Below are 21,104 nucleotides of genomic sequence, written 5' to 3'. Positions count from 1 at the left end.
GTGGTGTGGCTCAAATAGTATTGGTTACCTTTCAAAAACTTAGAGTATTTAATTGAGCCTGTCTGGAGTGCCAGATGGGTGGGATTTGCACTTTGGGATTTCCTCCATTGGTTCCATTATGCCAGACGAGCTTAATCAAGCACCATTCAAGCATTCAATAGAAAACAAATACTATTTGAACCCAGGTCTGATAGATCTGCCCGGGGAGAGAGGAGAGATCCTAGTGATGATTCATGTGGAGGGGGCAGGTCAGACGTCTTAAGAGCAATGTAATTTTCATTTGACAAACTAAGCCCCATTTGATTTGTAATCCCCCGTTGTTTTTATTACCGTTGTCATCTCCTTAATGGGCTTTCGCATGGCAGCATTGACTGCATGGCAGCATTGACTGTGACATCCCCAAATCTGCCGCTTTACATATTCTATGTCGTCTGCAGCTCCTAATGGAGCCATTTCTGGGACACCAGCAGCACCTCTCTCCTCTCCTCAAACACCCGTCTGGATCTGTCTGTGACTGTGTCGACTGTGGCAGAATAGGATTATAGTCAGGACTTGCTTTGCTGCCTCTACAAACCTTGCTGAACGTTCAGTAGATTCAGAGGTATTTTATCCTAAAGGCTAAGTTAACATACATGTTGTACTACATACACAGTTCTCCATTCAACTCTCTGTCTGTCTCAGTCAGTCAGATACTATTCAAGCTTGGCATTTGAAGCTTATAGCTGTTCCCTTGATGCTCAGGAGATTGCTGTTAAAATGCTAATGAGAGGCTGGGAGCATGCATGCATGGTGTGAGTGTGTACTGTGTGTACAGATGCTAGATGAACCATTGTAAATGTGCCTGTTCTCGTCCCGGGAGAAGGAATTTAATAACAATCATATTTACATAAATGAGTGGGTGTTGTGTAACAAAATGTCAATTCACTTAGATCAGACTCCTACACACCACTACTGCTGCTTATGGGGGCTGATGTTTACATGGATATAGATCTGCAGCTCGTGTGTGTGTGTGTGTGTGTGTGTGTGTGTGTGTGTGTGTGTGTGTGTGTGTGTGTGTGTGTGTGTGTGTGTGTGTGTGTGTGTGTGTGTGTGTGTGTGTGTGTGTGTGTGTGTGTGTGTGTGTGCGCGTGTGTGTTTATACACGTATATCGACAGTATCTGCGCTCCTGAAGCTGCGAGACAAATTAGCGCAGCTGCACCTCTACCCTCAGTTTCCTCCTCCTTTCCTCTGCTCCCCCTGCAGCCCTCCTCTACCATTACGGGGAGATGAGGGAAATTACTTCCAGAAGTAATAGGTGGGTGGTAATGAAATTGGGTCTGATTTTAATAAGCTCTTCATTTAAAAGTCAGTGTTATGAAACATTAATGAACAGATGATGTCTCTCTGCACGAACCTTCTCAGCACCAGTGAATTGGCTGGAGAACACAGTCACCGTATGGGTGAAGATGTGAAGATAAGAGGATATGAGGGCAATGGTGGAGCATGTGTTGTACATGTGTTGCTGCCCCAGATGTTTTGCATATTCGTTTCATGATCATTAGGCTGATTATATACAGCTGGAGCATGTATGGTAGGCTGCATCATGTGCTGTGTGTAATATTACTGCGCATAATGTTTTGCATATTGCTTTGTAGTGTTAATAACTAGTGACGGGGGAAAAACAGATACAGTTTCATATCGAGATATTTGCTTGTTAGTATTGGCCTACTTTAAATACATTTTTAGTGAGGGAAACTTTGCTTTGTAGTGTTAATGCTAGTGATGGGGGGGGAAATGGATACAGTTACATATCGGGATATTTATTCAGACAATATATTGTATTGTGGCCTTTTGACAATATCGCAATATTATTTTTTCACTAATTGGCTGTACCTGCACCAAACTCCAGTATTTCTCCATCATCAATTTGTTTACTGCACTTTTATTTCCATGACTGATCACAAGTCGTTTTCTCATGGCTCCCTCTTGTCCCTCTGCAGAAGACATATGGTGAGCAATATGTTTGGAACATTGAAACACAATAAAATCACAGTATCAAATTGCAATACATACAGAATTGTGAGAATCACAATATATCACGTATAGTATATAAGTATCGTGATAATATCGTTTTGTGAGTTCCCGGGCATTTCCCAGCCCTATAATTGATCTGACATTTAGGCAGAGGAATACTGAAAATTAGGAACGGATCAGTAACATGCAAACCACACCGGCCACGTTGCGTGCGCAAGCCTTGCAAAATAAATGTACACAAACATGTTATTCAGTCATTTCAGCCACACCACTCAGGCCGGGAACGTGCGTAATGTCTGTGTAGCCAAGCGCTAAACTAGATGGTTGGTTCTAATTGAGACACTTAATGTCCAGCCTATCCATTCTACTCATTGGTGTTCAGGAGCATCCAACCCCACCTGGGTATTTGAATGATGAACGAGGAGATATTAATCATAGATAACTAACAAAAAACTCCAAGAGCATAATTTGGATCATTTTTGTTGTAATAGCATAAATGAAATCTATTTATTAAACTGTTAGAATGCATTGGCTCAGAACGGGATTGCTAGATGACCAGCTTTTCTAGTGTTAATAGTCGGAGTAAAGAAACATGATTTTGTAAGACTGCGGGTCAAAATCATGCAAAGATCCTGCAAAGATCCTGCATATATCCTGCAAAGAACCTGCAAAGATCCTGCAAAGATCCTGCAAAGAAAAGGAACAACTGCAATTCAGGTGAAATAACAATCTCCCAGGACAAATTTGCTAGCAACAGCAAGATATCTAAATGTCCATGAATGTTTCATGTGTGTTTGACACGCCCCCATATCAAATCAAATGTATTTATATAGCCCTTCGTACATCAGCTGATATCTCAAAGTGCTGTACAGAAACCCAGTCTAAAACCCCAAACAGCAAGCAGGTGTAGAAGCACGGTGGCTAGGAAAAACTCCCTAGAAAGGCCAAAACCTAGGAAGAAACCTAGAGAGAAACCAGGTTATGAGGGGTGGCCAGTCCTCTTCTGGCTGTGCCGGGTGGAGATTATAACAGAACATGGCCAAGATGTTCAAATGTTCATAAATGACCAGCATGGTCAAATAATAATAATCACAGGCAGAACAGTTGAAACTGGAGCAGCAGCACGGCCAGGTGGACTGGGGACAGCAAGGAGTCATCCCGTCAGGTAGTCCTGAGGCATGGTCCTAGGGCTCTGGTCCTCCGAGAGAGAGAAAGAAAGAGAGAAAGAGAGAATTAGAGAGAGCAAACTACTACAGCATAAATACTGGAGGCTCAGACAGGAGGGGTCAGGAGACACTGTGGCCTCATCCGATGACACCCCCAGACAGGGCCAAACAGGAAGGATATGAATATAGTTGTTTCAATGTTGGTTTTGATATTTTGATATTTTAACCTGTGTGTGATGATCGCGTCTGGTGTGGATGGACAAAATCAACATGCGCATGATGGAAGATGCACTCTAGTGGCCGGTGTAGTTAGTATGTGGACACCCCTTCAAATGAGTGGATTCGGCTATTTCAGCCACACCCATTGCTGACAGGTGTATGAAATCAAGCACACCGCCATGCAATCTCCATATTCAAACATTGGCAGGGGGATGGCCTTACTGAAGAGCTTTCAACGTGGCACCTTCATAGGATGCCACCTTTCCAACAAGTAAGTTCGTCAAGATTCTGCTCTGCTAGCGCTACCCCGGTCAAGTGCTGCTATTGTGAAGTGGAAACATCTAGGAGCAACACCGGCTCAGCTGCGAAGTGGTAGGCCTCACAAGCTCACAGAAAGGGACCGCCGAGTGCTGAAGCGGGTAAAAATCGTCTGTCCTCAGTTTCAACACTCACTACTGAGTTCCAAACTGCCCCTGGAAGCAACGTCAGTACAATAACTGTTCATTCGGGAGCTTCATGAAATTTCCATGGCCAAGCAGCCGCACACAAGCCCAAGATCACCATGTGCAATACCAAGCGTCGGCTGGAGTGGTTTAAAGCTTGCCGCCATTGTAGTCTGGAGCAGTGTGAACGTGTTCTCTGGAGTGATGAATCACACTTCACCATCTGGCAGTCTGATAGACGAATCTGGGTTTGGCAAATGCCAGGAGAACGCTACCTGCCCTAATACATAGTGCCAACTGTAAAGTTTGGTGGAGGAGGTTTAATGGTCTGTGGCTGTTTCATGGTTTGGCCTAGGCCCCTAAGTTCCAGTGAATGGAAATGATAATCTAGACGATTCTGTGCTTCCAACTTTGTGGCAACATTTTGGGAAGGCTCTTTCCTGTTTCAGCATGACAATTCCGCTGTGCTCAAAGCGAGCTCCATACAGAAATTATTTGTTAAGATCAGTGTGGAAGAACTTGGCTTCCCTGCACAGAGCCCTGACCTCAACCCCATCAAACACCTTTGGGAGGAACTGAAACAGCGACTGAGAACCAGGCCAAATTGCCCAACATCCGTGCTCGACCTCACTACTGCTTTTGTGGCTGAATGGAAGCAAGTTCCGCAGCAATGTTACAACATCTAGTGAAAAGCCTTCCCAGAAGAGTGGAGGATGTTATTGCAGCAAACGGGGGACCAACTCCATATGAATGGAACAAGATGTTCAGCGAGCAGGTGTCCACATACTTTTGTTCATGTAGTGTAAGTAGTGTGTTTGAAGATAAAACAGGATCATGCATGAAGAAGAGAATCAGATTAATGGTTCTGAGATTGAACCAGTAAATATGTCTGAGATTGAGGAGCCAGTTAAGACCTGCCACCCTCTGTAATGCCCCAGAACCCTCTCTTCTCCTCTCTGTGTCTCAGACTGATCAGACACACACTCCACCCTAATTCTCATTTAGGCAGCCGACAGAGAGAAGGGAAGGGAAAGGAGAGAGGGAGGGGGAGAGAGACGGAGAGAGGGAGGGAGAGAGAGACGGAGAGAGCGAGAGAGACGGAGAGAGGGAGATTAGCCTCAGACTAGAGAATAGAGAGATTGAGCTGCAGGAAACTCTGTGCAACTTGACGATGTAAAGGTGGAATGATAAAGAGCACAGACAGGAATATTGCTCACAGTAACCGGCTAGACAGGCCACTGTGACATAAAGATACGACTGCCTATTTGAATAACATTGACACCCAAAGCACCTTGAAAAATGAATGTGTAACAATACTCAGAAGTCATGTTGCTTGTTGCTGTTTGCCATCATGTTTCTGTCATCATTTAGAGTTCATGTACTGAATCTTGTTTAATGTTTACCACATGCATTAGATGTGAGCTTTGGCAGCATGCATTAAAATTCACAGAGAGAGAGAGAGAGAGAGAGAGAGAGAGAGAGAGAGAGAGAGAGAAAGAGAGAGAGAGAGAACTTTGGCTCCCAGGGTGGCTGCTACTTTATACTCCAAACACATAGTCCTCTTGTCTGTCCCCCAAGCCATTCTAATCTGATTGTCTTTCTCTCCACTTTCGATGGGCTTGTGTCCTTAATTGCATTGCTCTTCTCTCTCTCATTACAATTGACTTTGTATTCTGTGTGAGGGGTTTGTGTCCATATGTGTGTGTGTTATACTAAAACCATGTTTGCGTGTGTGTGCGTGTCTTTTACAGGCGTGTGTGTGTGTGTTTCCTTACAGTATGTCAATATGGGTGTGTGTTTCTGTACAGTATGTCAATGTGTGTGTGTGTGTGTGTGTGTACACTACTTCTCCTGATTGGAATATTAAGAGAGACATCCATCCTCTCAGCCCATCAATGGTGCTCTGGTAAAGAGCAGCGCTATCGATCCCAATACAGTTCCATTTCCTCTCTGTGTCCAAACTTATTAGATCCTCTCCTCTCACACAGCCCTTTGATCCCTACCTCCCTTACTCTACTTTGTAAGCCCCGCTCTCTCTTCCCCCCCATTATCTTGTTCTCTCTCTACATCCTCTCGTCTCTTTCTCCTTCTTACCTTTCTTTACGGCATCTGTCTCTATTCCATTCTCCCTCCCTACCCCTCCCTCTCTCCCCGACTCCATCTCCTCTTTCTATGTCGCTTTCATCCGACACCCTCTCTCTACCCCTCCCTCTCTCCCCCTCTCCCCCCCTCTCTCTCCCCCGCTCTCTCTCTCCCCCTCTCTCTTTCTATCACTAACTCACCCCTCTCTCTCTGTGTCTCCGTGCAGGCTCTCTATCCTAGCCCAGAGGAGGGCTGGCAGATCTACAGTTCAGCTCAGGATGCAGATGGGAAGTGTATCTGTACAGTGGTGGCCCCGGCCCAGAACATGTGTAACCGAGACCCACGCAGTCGGCAGCTCCGCCAGCTCATGGAGAAGGTAACAGCCGTCAACAACTCACACATTCATTGAGCCTTCGCCTTGTAGTGTTGTTCCAATTGGATCCATTAGGCTGAAAAACAAAGTCAAGAAAAAGCAGTGAAGAAAAAGAATATGAACCAGATCAGTAAATGGAGCAGCCAGCCGACTGCTGCAGCTGCACTCGAACTGTTCACACACAATGTCAGTTTAAATAAACAGTCAAACACACCATCTCTCCACACTCATACACTCACTACACCATCTGTCCACACTCATACACTCACTACACCATCTCTCCACACTCATACACTCACTACACCATCTCTCTACACTCATACACTCACTACACCATCTCTCTACACTCATACACTCACTACACCATCTCTCCACACTCATACACTCACTACACCATCTCTCCACACTCATACACTCACTACACCATCTCTCCACACTCATACACTCACTACACCATCTCTCTACACTCATACACTCACTACACCATCTCTCCACACTCATACACTCACTACACCATCTCTCTATACTCATACACTCACTACACCATCTCTCCACACTCATACACTCACTACACCATCTCTCTATACTCACTACACCATCTCTCCACACTCATACACTCACTACACCATCTCTCTACACTCATACACTCACTACACCATCTCTCCACACTCATACACTCACTACACCATCTCTCTACACACTCATACACTCACTACACCATCTCTCTACACTCATACACTCACTACACCATCTCTCTACACTCATACACTCACTACACCATCTCTCTACACTCACTACACCATCTCTCTACACTCATACACTCACTACACCATCTCTCTACACTCATACACTCACTACACCATCTCTCCACACTCATACACTCACTACACCATCTCTCTACACTCATACACTCACTACACCATCTCTCTACACTCATACACTCACTACACCATCTCTCTACACTCATACACTCACTACACCATCTCTCTACACTCATACACTCACTACACCATCTCTCTACACTCATACACTCACTACACCATCTCTCTACACTCATACACTCACTACACCATCTCTCTACACTCATACACTCACTACACCATCTCTCTACACTCATACACTCACTACACCATCTCTCTATACTCATACACTCACTACACCATCTCTCTATACTCTCTACACTCTCTACACCATCTCTCTACACTCATACACTCACTACACCATCTCTCCACACTCATACACTCACTACACCATCTCTCTACACTCATACACTCACTACACCATCTCTCCACACTCATATACTCACTACACCATCTCTCTACACTCATACACTCACTACACCATCTCTCCACACTCATACACTCACTACACCATCTCTCTACACTCATACACTCACTACACCATCTCTCCACACTCATACACTCACTACACCATCTCTCTACACTCATACACTCTCTACACTCATACACTCACTACACCATCTCTCTACACTCATACACTCACTACACCATCTCTCTACACTCATACACTCTCTACACCATCTCTCCACACTCATACACTCACTACACCATCTCTCCACACTCATACACTCACTACACCATCTCTCTACACTCATACACTCACTACACCATCTCTCTATACTCATACACTCACTACACCATCTCTCTACACTCATACACTCACTACACCATCTCTCCACACTCATACACTCACTACACCATCTCTCTACACTCATACACTCACTACACCATCTCTCTATACTCATACACTCACTACACCATCTCTCCACACTCATACACTCACTACACCATCTCTCTATACTCTCTACACACTCTACACCATCTCTCTATACTCATACACACTACACCATCTCTCCACACTCATACACTCACTACACCATCTCTCCACACTCATACACTCACTACACCATCTCTCTATACTCTCTACACTCTCTACACCATCTCTCTATACTCATACACTCACTACACCATCTCTCCACACTCATACACTCACTACACCATCTCTCCACACTCATACACTCTCTACACCATCTCTCCACACTTATACACTCTCTACACCATCTCTCTACACTCATACACTCACTACACCATCTCTCTATACTCATACACTCACTACACCATCTCTCCACACTCATACACTCACTACACCATCTCTCCACACTCATACACTCTTTACACCATCGCTCTACACTCTATACACTCTCTACACCATCTCTCCACACTCATACACTCTCTACACCATCTCTCTACACTCTCTACACTCTCTACACCATCTCTCTACACTCTCTACACTCTCTACACTCTCTACACCATCTCTCTACACTCTCTACACTCTCTACACTCTCTACACCATCTCTCTACACTCTCTACACTCTCTACACCATCTCTCTACACTCATACACTCTCTACACCATCTCTCTACACTCATACTCTCTACAGCATCTCTCTACACTCATACACTCTCTACAGCATCTCTCTACACTCATTTCTGCTTATTTATTTTCCCTTGTGTACTTTAACCATTTGTACATTGTTACAACACTGTATTTATATATAATATGACATTTGTAATGTCTTTATTGTTTTGAAACTTCTGTATGTGTAATGTTTACTCTTAATTGTTATTGGTTATTTCACTCTTATATATTATCTACCTCACTTGCTTTGGCAATGTTAACACATGTTTCCCATGCCAATAAAGCCCCTTGAATTGAATTTTGAGAGAGAGGGAGAGGGGGAGAGAGAGAGAGAGAGAGAGAGAGAGAGAGAGAGAGAGAGAGAGAGAGGTGGTTGTTGACTCTGCTGTTCTGCAGTTGCATCGATCGACAAATAGATGCTGAGAGCGCGTCAGTCTGACTCCATCTCTCCACCTCCTTCCCTCCTTCCTCAAAGAGACAGAGGTTTCAGTGGTTGTATTGTGGCTAATAATTTGGCTTGCTGAGTGAGACTTCTCATAGACACATCTCCAGCTCTACGTACTAGACCACTGGAGCCTGGCAGGAGGCAGTATTGAGTTAGGGCTGGTGAGGGAAGTCCATTGGTGAGAAAAAGATAGAGGGAGAGAGAGAGAGAGATAGGAAGGTCGACATTGATAGGGTGCTGAGAGAAGAGGAGAGCTGAGGTAAATTGAGATGCTGAATGGGCTGTGGAAGCCTCAGTGGATCAATGAGACACCTGAATTCTCTGATCTCATTCACACTGATAGCCATCTTTTCCCCTTCCTCTCACGCTGTGTGTCTCCTCCGCTCAGGTTTTTAACTGACACACACACACACACACATTTGTGCCCACACACACACACACACACTTTTTTGATGAATGCACAAACGTGTGTGGGGGCATGGTGTGTGTGCACTTGTAAGACAGCAGCTGTGAAGGACTACCGCTCCTATCTAATAAAGGCCAGACTACTGAGGGCACCTGGGGTTCTGTCTCTGAGCCGCCCGCCCAGCATACCATAGAGCCTAGCTGAGGAGGAGGAGGTGGGCTGAATGGAGCCACTCTGTCATCCAATATCACATCCTCTTTTAAAACGCACTAGACCTGATCTTCACCTCAGACAGCCAAGGATATGCTAACAATGTACCGTACAAAGTTCAATTCTATCCAGAGATGGTAAAATTCCACAATAAAATGCCACAATATCTAGCATCATTTGTAAAGTTGTACAAATTCCATACCCATGGTCATGGTTAGGGCTGTTGCGGTGGCCATATTTCCGCCACACCGGCAGTCATGAGTCACAGACACAGTAAAAATCCTTGTGACAGAACAGTTGAAAAATGTATTGCAAATAGAAATCAAAACTGGATAGTCTTTAGAGATAGATGGGATGGGTTGAGGAGAGCTGAAGGATAGGACTGGATAGTCTTTAGAGATAGATGGGAGGGGTTGAGGGTAGGCTGGGACTGGATAGTCTTTAGAGATAGATGGGAGGGGTTGAGGAGAGCTGAAGGATAGAACTGGATAGTCTTTAGAGATAGATGGGAGGGGTTGAGGAGAGCTGAAGGATGGGACTGGATAGTCTTTAGAGATAGATGAGAGTGGTTGAGGAGAGCTGAAGGATGGGACTGGATAGTCTTTAGAGATAGATGGGAGTGGTTGAGGAAAGCTGAATGATGGGACTGGATAGTCTTTAGAGAGAGATGGGAGGGGTTGAGGGTAGGCTGGGACTGGATAGTCTTTAGAGATAGATGGGAGTGGTTGAGGAGAGCTGAAGGATGGGACTGGATAGTCTTTAGAGATAGATGGGAGGGGTTGAGGAGAGCTGAAGGATGGGACTGGATAGTCTTTAGAGATAGATGGGATGGGTTGAGGAGAGCTGAAGGATAGGACTGGATAGTCTTTAGAGATAGATGGGAGGGGTTGAGGGTAGGCTGGGACTGGATAGTCTTTAGAGATAGATGGGAGGGGTTGAGGGAGCTGAAGGATAGAACTGGATAGTCTTTAGAGATAGATGGGAGGGGTTGAGGAGAGCTGAAGGATGGGACTGGATAGTCTTTAGAGATAGATGGGAGTGGTTGAGGAGAGCTGAAGGATGGGACTGGATAGTCTTTAGAGATAGATGGGAGTGGTTGAGGAAAGCTGAATGATGGGACTGAAGGAGAGATGGGACTGGAGGGTAGGCTGGGACTGGATAGTCTTTAGAGATAGATGGGAGTGGTTGAGGAGAGCTGAAGGATGGGACTGGATAGTCTTTAGAGATAGATGGGAGGGGTTGAGGAGAGCTGAAGGATGGGACTGGATAGTCTTTAGAGATAGATGGGATGAGGAGAGCTGAAGGATGGGACTGGATAGTCTTTAGAGATAGATGAGAGGGGTTGAGGAGAGCTGAAGGATGGGACTGGATAGTCTTTAGAGATAGATGAGAGGGGTTGAGGAGAGCTGAAGGATGGGACTGGATAGTCTTTAGAGATAGATGGGAGTGGTTGAGGAGAGCTGAAGGATGGGACTGGATAGTCTTTAGAGATAGATGGGAGGGGTTGAGGGTAGGCTGGGACTGGATAGTCTTTAGAGATAGATGAGAGTGTTTGAGGAGAGCTGAAGGATGGGACTGGATAGTCTTTAGAGATGGGAGAGATGAGATGGGAGAGCTGAAGGATGGGACTGGATAGTCTTTAGAGATAGATGGGAGGGGTTGAGGAGAGCTGAAGGATGGGACTGGATAGTCTTTAGAGATAGATGGGAGTGGTTGAGGAGAGCTGAAGGATGGGACTGGATAGTCTTTAGAGATAGATGGGAGGGGTTGAGGAGAGCTGAAGGATGGGACTGGATAGTCTTTAGAGATAGATGGGAGGGTTGAGGAGAGCTGAAGGATGGGACTGGATAGTCTTTAGAGATAGATGGGAGGGGGAGGGGTTGGGACTGGATAGTCTTTAGAGAGAGATGGGAGGGGTTGAGGGAAGGCTGGGACTGGATAGTCTTTAGAGATAGATGGGAGGGGTTGAGGAGAGCTGAAGGATGGGACTGGATAGTCTTTAGAGATAGATGGGAGTGGTTGAGGAGAGCTGAAGGATGGGACTGGATAGTCTTTAGAGATAGATGGGAGTGGTTGAGGAGAGCTGAAGGATGGGACTGGATAGTCTTTAGAGATAGATGGGAGGGGTTGAGGAGAGCTGAAGGATGGGACTGGATAGTCTTTAGAGATAGATGGGAGTGGTTGAGGAGAGCTGAAGGATGGGACTGGATAGTCTTTAGAGATAGATGGGAGGGGTTGAGGAGAGCTGAAGGATGGGACTGGATAGTCTTTAGAGATAGATGGGAGGGGTTGAGGGTAGCTGAAGGATGGGAGTAAAAACAAACAAAAGTAACTATTGTATAATATACTGTGTCCATAAAATGTATATAGTATGTACAGTACTATTCAAAAGTTTGGACACACCTTCTCATTCCAGGGTTTTTCTATAGTTGTACTATTTTCTACAGTGTAGAATAAGACATCAAAACTATGAAATAAAACATATGTAATCATGTAGTAACCAAAAAAAGTGTTCAATCAAAATATATTTTTGATATACAGTATATATTCTTTGCTGTGATGACTCCCTTTCCCTTGATGACAGCTTTGTACACTTTTGGCATTCTCCCAAGCAGCTTTATGAGGTAGTCACCTGGAATGCATTCCAATTAACAGGTGTGCCTTGTTAATTGAAATACAATAATAATAATTATAATAATAATTCCATCTGACTGTTGAGTAATTTCCTCTTATGCACTCTGGACCTGCATGTACCCAACTCACTAACTTGATCATCAGGTCCTAATGGCCTGGTACTCAGGACTCTGTTGTCCCTCTCAAATGCATTCAAAAGTTACATCAAACACTTATATTCAAAACAGTCCCATGCTTTTAAAACTCATGATCAATTTGAAGAAAGAAGTTCAACAGCAAGTTGAAACTGAGTGCTCGTTGTGCTCGTTGTGGATGTTGTTTCAAAGCCGAACCCATCAAAATGGACTTTCTAAGGTGTTGATTCATTCAAAACGCCCATACTATTAGAGCTTGTGAATACCATAGGCCTATATATGAACATAATTAAATTAACGATTGTGCAATACATAGCCAATACTCCAAAATTCTCCAAATTCTAGTAATCGTCTTTGAGTTTGGACTGTAGTATTATGCATACTAGATGGTCTGGTTACCTTATGCTACGCTCCAAAATGTCTATCCATTAATCTGGGAGAGAACGTATAGGCCTAGGCAATGCTATTGGTTAATTGATTGTGCAGGGTGGCTTCCAGAGTTAGCCTACAATTATAGTGCATTTGTATTTGATTTAGAATAGCATAGTAATAGGGCCTTTTTTAGGTCCATAATGAATAGGCTGACACATTACCTTTAGCTAGAGAATATCTCACCACAGTGCATTTCCATCTCCTCCTCTCGCTCCTTCATTCCTTCTATATGCAATCCTGTGTGAAAGCAGAGTTTTGATGGTTGGCACTAACAAGAGGAGGATGAAATTATGATCACTAGATGAGAGAACAGCGCGTGCAGCCTGAGGCAAAGAACAAAGCTCAAGTTCTTTTTGCAACTTTCTCAAATCATCAATAGCCTGTCGTCGCATCATGCAGCCCATATTTGTTTTGATTTAAGACATTCTAAGTTTTGTATCATTCACAGCTAAAGTTGCCAAATAACTCTAGTATATGTCTACTGTAGCAAATTATAATTTTTACGCTCAGGATAGCCACTTCATATGCCCACTGGATATCCGTTCTATTGTATTCAGCTAAGTTCAATTATATTCTTCATACTATAATATCATATAATATAAAATAATGACATCGGACTTACAGTTGAAGTCGGAAGTTTACATACACTTAGGTTGGAGTCATTAAAACTAGTTTTTTAACTACTCCACAAATGTCTTGTTAACGAACTATAGTTTTGGCAAGTCAGTTAGGACATCTATTTTGTGCATGACACAAGTAATTTTCCCAGCAATTGTTTACAGACAGATTACTTCACTTATAATTCACTGTATCACAATTCCAGTGGGTCAGAAGATTACATACACTAAGTTGACTGTGCCTTTAAACAGCTTGGAAAATTCCAGAAAATTATGTCATGGCTTTAGAAGCTTCTGATAGGCCAATTGACATCATTTGAGTCAATTGGAGGTGTACCTGTGGATGTATTTCAAGGCCTACCTTCAAACTCAGTGCCTCTTTGCTTGACATCATGGGAAAATCAAAAGAAATCAGCCGACCACAGAAAAAACATTGTAGACCTCCACAAGTCTGGTTCATTCTTGGGAGCAATTTCCAAACGCCTGAAGGTACCACGATCATCTGTACAAACAATAGTACGCAAGTATAAACACCATGGGACCACGCAGCCATCATACCGCTCAGGAAGGAGACTCGTTCGTAGAGATTTGTTCCTAGGCGCGTTCCTGTCTCCTAGAGATTAACGTACTTTGGTGCGAAAAGTGCAAATCAATCCCAGAACAACAGCAAAGGACCTTGTGGAGTTGCTGGAGGAAACAGGTACAAACGTTTCTATATCCACAGTCCTATATAACAAGTCCTATATTGACATAACCTGAAAGGCCACTCCGCCATGAAGAAGCCACTGCTCCAAAACCGCCATAAAAAAGCCAGACTACGGTTTGCAACTTCACATGGGAACAAAGATCGTACTTTTTGAGAAATGTCCTCTGGTCTGATGAAACAAAAATAGAAGTGTTTGGCCATAATGACCACCGCTATGTTTGGAGGAAAAAAGGGGAGGCTTGCAAGCTGAAGAACACCATCCCAACCGTGAAGCACGGGGGTGGCAGTATCATGTTGTGGGGGTGCTTTGCTGCAGGAGGGGACTGGTGCTCTTCACAAAATAGATGGCATCATGACGAAGGAACATTATGTGGATATATTGAAGCAACATCTCAAGACATCAGTCAGGAAGTTAAAGGTTGGTCTCAAATGGGTCTTCCAAATGGACAATGACCCCAAGCATACTTCCAAAGTTGTGGCAAAATGGCTTAAGGACAACAAAGTCAAGGTATTGGAGTGTCCATCACAAAGCCCTGACCTAAATCCTATAGAAAATTTGTGGGCAGAACTGAAAAAGCGTGTGCGAGCAAGGAGGCCTACAAATCCCATTCAGTTACACCAGCTCTGTCTGGAGGAATGGGCCAAAATTCACCCAACGTATTGTGGGAAGTTTGTGGAAGGCTACCCAAAATGTTTGACCCAAGTTAAACAATTTAAAGGGAATGCTACCAAATACTAATTGAGTGTATGTAAACTTCTGACCCACTGGGAATGTGATGAAAGAAATAAAAGCTGAAATATATCATTCTCTCTACTATTATTCTGACATTTCACAATCTTAAAATAAAGTGGAGATCCTAACTGACCTAAGACAGGGAATTTTTACAAGGATTAAATGTCAGGAATTGTGAAAAACTCAGTTTAAATGTGTTTGGCTAAGGTGTAAACTTCCGACTTCAACTGTATAAACATATCTTGTCTGCTAAATGAACTAGCCTACAGTCTATGTCATGGCTACAGTCTATGTCATGGACGCACAGCAGGATAACAGACAGCCAACTCATATTCAGTTCTTCTGAAATACATTTTCTTCATATCATAGTGTTTCTTTAGCCCTGACTAAAATAATAATGGATTTATTGTGATGGTGTAGATGAATTGTATTTGTTAGACTTTTATGTTCCAGAGGCATCAGAGGCTTGTATGTGTGGAGGCCTGGAGATGCCAAACACGTTCATGTTAATTATCTGTCCATTTTCGCGAGCCCTAGGCCCTAGGCCCTAGGCCCGTCTCGGTGTCCACAGGTGACAGACAGACAGACAGACAGACTAACTAACATTTAAACAGACACATTTAAACAGACTGATATTTAAACAGACATTTAAACAGACAGACAGAAAGACAGACAGACAGAAAGACAGACTAATATTTAAACAGACGGACATACAGACTAACATTTAAACAGACAGAAATTTAAACAGACTAACATTTAAACAGACTAACATTTAAACGGACAGACATTTAAACAGCATTTTTCACCTCCCTCAGTGTGATAAGGAGGAGATATGGAGCAGCATGACTCATTGTGCTGGACCGCCAGACAGCAGAAGCAGATTGGACTAGAACATGTATCTAAACCAGCCAGGAGAAGGAATATGGAACTAGCTAGCAGTCTGTGGTTAGCGTTAGCTAATGGTAGTGTTACCTCAAAGCCTCTCTGGGGATGGAGCTACCTGTCTGTCACACCTGCCAGGACACAGTCACACACAACCGGAGGCTTCATAATACATACTACATGACCAAAAGTATGTGAACACCTTTTCATTGAATATCTCATTCCAAAATCATGGGCATTAATATGGATTTGGTCTCCCCTTTGCTGCTATAACAGCCTCCACTATCCTGGGAAGGCTTTCAATGGATGTTGGACATTGTTGCAGGGACTTGCTTCCATTCAACCACAAGAGCATTAGTGAGGTTGGGCGATTAGGCCTGGCTCGCAGTCGGTATTCCATTTCATCCCAAAGGTGTTCGAGGGGGTTGAGGTCAGGGCTCTGTGCAGGCCGGTCAAGTTCTTCCACACCGATCTCGACAAACCATTTCTTTATGGACCCGCTTTATGCATGGGGGAATTGTCATGCTGAAACAGGAAAGGGTTTTCCCCAAACTGTTGCCACAAAGTTGGAAGCATAAAATCGTCTAGATTCTAGAATGTCATTGTATGTTCTAGCATTAAGATTTCCCTTCACTGGAACTAAGGGGCCTAGCTACCACCCCAGATCACTATTCCTCCTCCACCAAACTTTACATTTTGGCAGTATGCATTGGGGCAGGTAGCATTCGCCAAACCCAGACCTGTCCGTCGGACTACCAGATGGTGAAGCATCACTCCAGAGAACAGGTGATCTTAGTCTTGTGTGTGGCTGCTCGGCCATGGAAACCCGCTTCATGAAGCCCCCTGACGAACAGTTCTTGTGCTGATGTTGCTCCCAGAGGCAGTTTGGAACTCTGTGGGGAGTGTTGCAAACAAGGACAGATGATTTGTGCTCCTAGACATTTCCACCTCACAATAACAGCACTTTCATTTATCTGTTATTTTACCAGGTAAGTTGCCTGAGAACACGTTCTCATTTGCAGCAACGACCTGGGGAATAGTTACAGGGGAGAGAGATGAATGAACCAATTCTAAACTGGGGATTATTAGGTGACTGGTTTGAGAGCCAGATTGGGAATTTAGCCAGGACACCAGGGTTAACACCCCTACTCTTATGATATGTGCCATGGGATCTTCAATGACCTCAGAGAGTCAGGACACCCATTTAACGTCCCATCTGAAAGACGGCACCCTACACAGGGCAATGGGGGATTGGCCCTGGGGGATTAGGATATTTTTTAGACCAGAGGAAAGAGTGCCTCCTATGTGCCCTCCAACACCACTTCCAGCAGCATCTGGTCTCCCATCCAGGGACTGACCAAGACCAACCCTGCTTAGCTTCAGAAGCAAGCCAGCAGTGGTATGCAGGGTGGTATGCTGCTGGCCCACTTACAGTTGAATGGCTCTAGCAGGACAGAAATTTGACGAACTTGCTTGTTGGAAAGGTGCTATGACGGTGCCACGTTGAAAGTCACTGAGCTCTTCAGTACGGCAATTCTACTGCCAATGTTTGTCTATGGAGATTGCATGGCTCTGTGCTCAGGTGTGGCTGAAATAACCAAATCCACTAATCATACTTTTGTATATAGTGTCATTAATGTACAGTACATACTTTAATACACACATTGAATGAACTACAAACTCCATAATAATTCATGTACATAAATTAATACACAAATGAATATTTCATTCTGTTAATTAGTTACAGTACATAAGGTTTGGCCAGTTGAACCCTGGCCAGTATGTGTGTGGGAGAGTGGGTGTAGTGTGTGGGTGGAATAGAGCAGTAGCAGAGTGTGTAGTGAGTGGGTGGATCCAGTGGGAGGATGTCTCAGTGGGTGGGCTGGACAGCTGGTGGTGGGAGGAGGAAGACACAACTAACTTCAGATAAGAGGAAGTGAAGGCAAAGTGCTGTTGGGAGTACGGCACAGCACACTCATTGTAATAAAAAGGAAAACACAAGCCACTGAATAAACATGTCATTTAGTGTGTGTCTGACTGCGTGTGTCTGTCTGTGAGTCTGTGTGTCTGATTCCGGGTGGGTCTGACTCTAGCCCCGTTAATATATGGTGCTAACATGGGTCCGTCCTGATCTTGTCTACATACTGATTGTGCCCTGATTGTGCCCATGTCCAGAAATGTGTCTACACATGGTATAATAATGTGTCTGTTATCCATCTGCATTGTCACAAGAGTTCCTGGTCCCTTCATTTATGCAAAAGATTTCACAGCTATTCCTTCAAAATAATATTTATTTATTGTAAGACACATATTGATGTAGTCAGTCAATGGTGCCACCTCTCAATGATTTGAGAGGGAGGAATAATGATGATTTAAATGGTTTCTTTGTACAGATCGGTCTACGCTAGTAAGATATCCAGACACAATGTGTGTCTGACTACCTCTGGAGTTGGGCAGGATGATCTGTGTCTTTTGAGTGTCTACACCTGTCAAAAAATGTGGGCACAATCGGGAATGTGGACAAGATCAGGACAAAGGACTCAAGTTAGAACCAGGTATAAACGGGGCTTCTGTATCTATCTATCTGTCTGTCTGTGCGTCTGTGCGTCTAACAGCATGTGTGTGTTTGACTGACAGGTCCAGAACATCACCCAGTCCATGGAGTTGCTGGACCTGCGGACCAACAGGGACCTTCAGTATGTGAGGAACACAGAGAGCCTGATGAAGGCTGTAGACGTCAAGCTGAAGACTGCCTCAGACAACCCCCGAAGCCTCAACCCCAGGAGCTTACAGGTAACGCACATGACATGCGTGCATGTGTCCTATTCATCTGTACTGAAAAACAATCACACAGGTTTCTACATGAAGCATATTTCTAAACTGTGTATGTGAACTCTCTGATAAGAACTGTCTATAGGAACACCCTGGACTCTAGCACAGGCTTTATAACGTATACTTACTACAGCTTCCTCTACATCACAACACATAACGACACACTAACAATCACATAGCTTATCTTCATCTGCTATTTCAGTGTAATTGAGTCATGTACAGGAGGCAATTTGAGCACAATCAAATGTACCTGCATTATTAAAACCCTACTCCCAAGTGCAAGTGTTTCTCTCTCTCTCTCTCTCTCCCCCCCCTCTCTCTCTCTCTCTCTCTCTCTCTCTCTCTCTCTCTCTCTCTCTCTCTCTCTCCCTCTCTCTCTCTCTCTCTCTCTCTCTCTCTCTCTCTCTCGCTCTCTCGCTCTCTCGCTCTCTCTCCCCCTCTCTCTCTCTCTCTCTCTCTTAGTTAACAGCCATATATATTCACATTTATCTAACCCTTATCTTCCTACAAGCGGAATCTCAGGCTCCATTATCAGACTGCGTTTCTGTCTTGCTGTCGTCTCACACGTTTCTTACACTCTGCGGATATTAGATGAACCATAAAATGGTTTGATTAAAAGATGCTTTGATAAATGCCTAATGCATAAAGCCTGATTTACTGCTGGGACTCTACACGGCAACATGGATGAGCCTGGGGATTGGCCCTGTCGGTGTGTCTCTCTCAACACGTTTTACTATTAAAGTCTCTGCAATGTTTACAAAATCCCCCCCATTCATCAACACATCTTAACATCACTAGCATATGCCAAGTCATGCAAATTCCAATAGCTTTCCAAGTGTGAATAAATACTCATTCACAATCCAATGGGTCCAGAACAAACTGCGTGAGTCTAAAAGCTGCATTTGACTTTCTGTGAGACAGCCTGATGAATGTGTGGGGCTCAACGTCGCCGATGGCAGGGCACGGGAGATTAACGAGAGGGAATTTTCGCGGCTCGAACGGGGGAAAATGAGATTTATAATGTGGCGCTGTGGGGCTGAGAGCTGCTCCATCACCAGATTTACGATAAACCTTAACAAGGAGAAAACAGCCCCCCCTGTGGTGGACTAGGTTTATTGATGTGCCTGCTGCTCCTAACAGCCTCACAGCACAGGACTGCATCCACGCACCATAGCAGGCTACCTCTCCTCTCCTGCTGCCCCCTTCATCAATACACCACTGGCCTATGAGAAATCAGCCCCACCACCTCCCTGACAGCAGATCAGTCATGGATGTGGAGCTGAGGCTAGGATAGGATAGATGGCGTAGGTCCCCGGATGAGGAAGAATGCATTGGAGAATGAAACAATAGAGTCTAGGATCAACAATGTGTATGAAAACACATTTGGGGATTCGTCATGAGAACGGTAACTAGTTCTGACATTGGAATGCAGTCGGTACCAGCACACACACAAATCTGCCCTTCTGTTTGCTATGAGTGTGGCTCCTCTCTCTCACTCCTCTTCCTACTGTTTTTCTAATCTAATTTTCCTCTTTGTCACCCCTCTCTCCCTCTCTCCATCCAACCCGCAGGAGTTGAAGGACAAGGTGACCCAGCTGCTCCCCCTACTGCCGGTGTTGGAGCAGTACAAGACCGACGCCCGTCAGATCAGCCGGGTGAGGGAGGAGGTGAGGAACCTGTCGCTGGTGCTCATGGCCATCCAGGAGGAGATGGGAGCCTACGACTACGAGGAGCTGAGACACAGGGTCCTGCTGCTGGAGACCAGACTCCACTCCTGCATGCAGAAACTGGGTGAGGGGGTGGGGGGTTGGTGTCTGTGGAGATCCATAAATATCCATAAAGGTAAAGATCCAAGATGACATTATGACTGGTTAGAGGTAGTCTTTGTGTACATAATACTGTGAGGGCTATTCACATTGACGAGGCAATGTAAGGAAAACCTAATACAGATCATTTTCTCTCAATGAATAGTCTAGCAGTGCTCTCTGAAAGCACTATTATAAAAACCAGAGTTCATAGGTTGCCACCTTTCCACCAGAGTACGATCACCAAGACCAATGTGAAATGTAGCTACAGTAGCTGAGACGCAGGCGATTAATGGTCAACATTCTAGTGATGTTCATGTTCAGTACTAGTATTAAGCTGGATAAATGATCCAGTAATGGCCTAGAGATGCCCAGATAAAGTATCATTCTCATTTAATATGTGGAGCTAAACTGATGATTTTACAAAATCCTGCATATATAAACTGATGATTTAACAGAAAAAGGGATTGCAGCTAAAATGTTGCCTTTAGCTGTTTAATATTTCACGATATTCTCTGTGTGTGTGTGTGTGCG

General features: G+C 44.3%; 1 protein-coding gene across 2 annotated transcripts in view; it reads left to right on the top strand.

The window, feature by feature from the left end:
* Positions 1-21,104, top strand: part of LOC121841130 (noelin-2-like) — a 97,669-nt gene that overhangs the window by 70,043 nt on the left and 6,522 nt on the right. For both annotated transcript variants that reach the window (XM_042307528.1, XM_042307527.1), the window contains exons 2-4: positions 6,151-6,300; positions 18,571-18,726; positions 20,337-20,556. In XM_042307528.1, coding sequence (XP_042163462.1) covers positions 6,151-6,300; positions 18,571-18,726; positions 20,337-20,556 — 526 coding nt within the window. The remainder of the gene's footprint in view (positions 1-6,150; positions 6,301-18,570; positions 18,727-20,336; positions 20,557-21,104) is intronic.

The sequence above is a fragment of the Oncorhynchus tshawytscha genome, linkage group LG27 (genome assembly GCF_018296145.1).
Source record: "Oncorhynchus tshawytscha isolate Ot180627B linkage group LG27, Otsh_v2.0, whole genome shotgun sequence".
Lineage (NCBI taxonomy): Eukaryota > Metazoa > Chordata > Actinopteri > Salmoniformes > Salmonidae > Oncorhynchus > Oncorhynchus tshawytscha.
The sequence above is the reverse complement of the archived record's forward strand: the minus strand, read 5'-3'. Positions and strand labels throughout refer to the sequence as shown.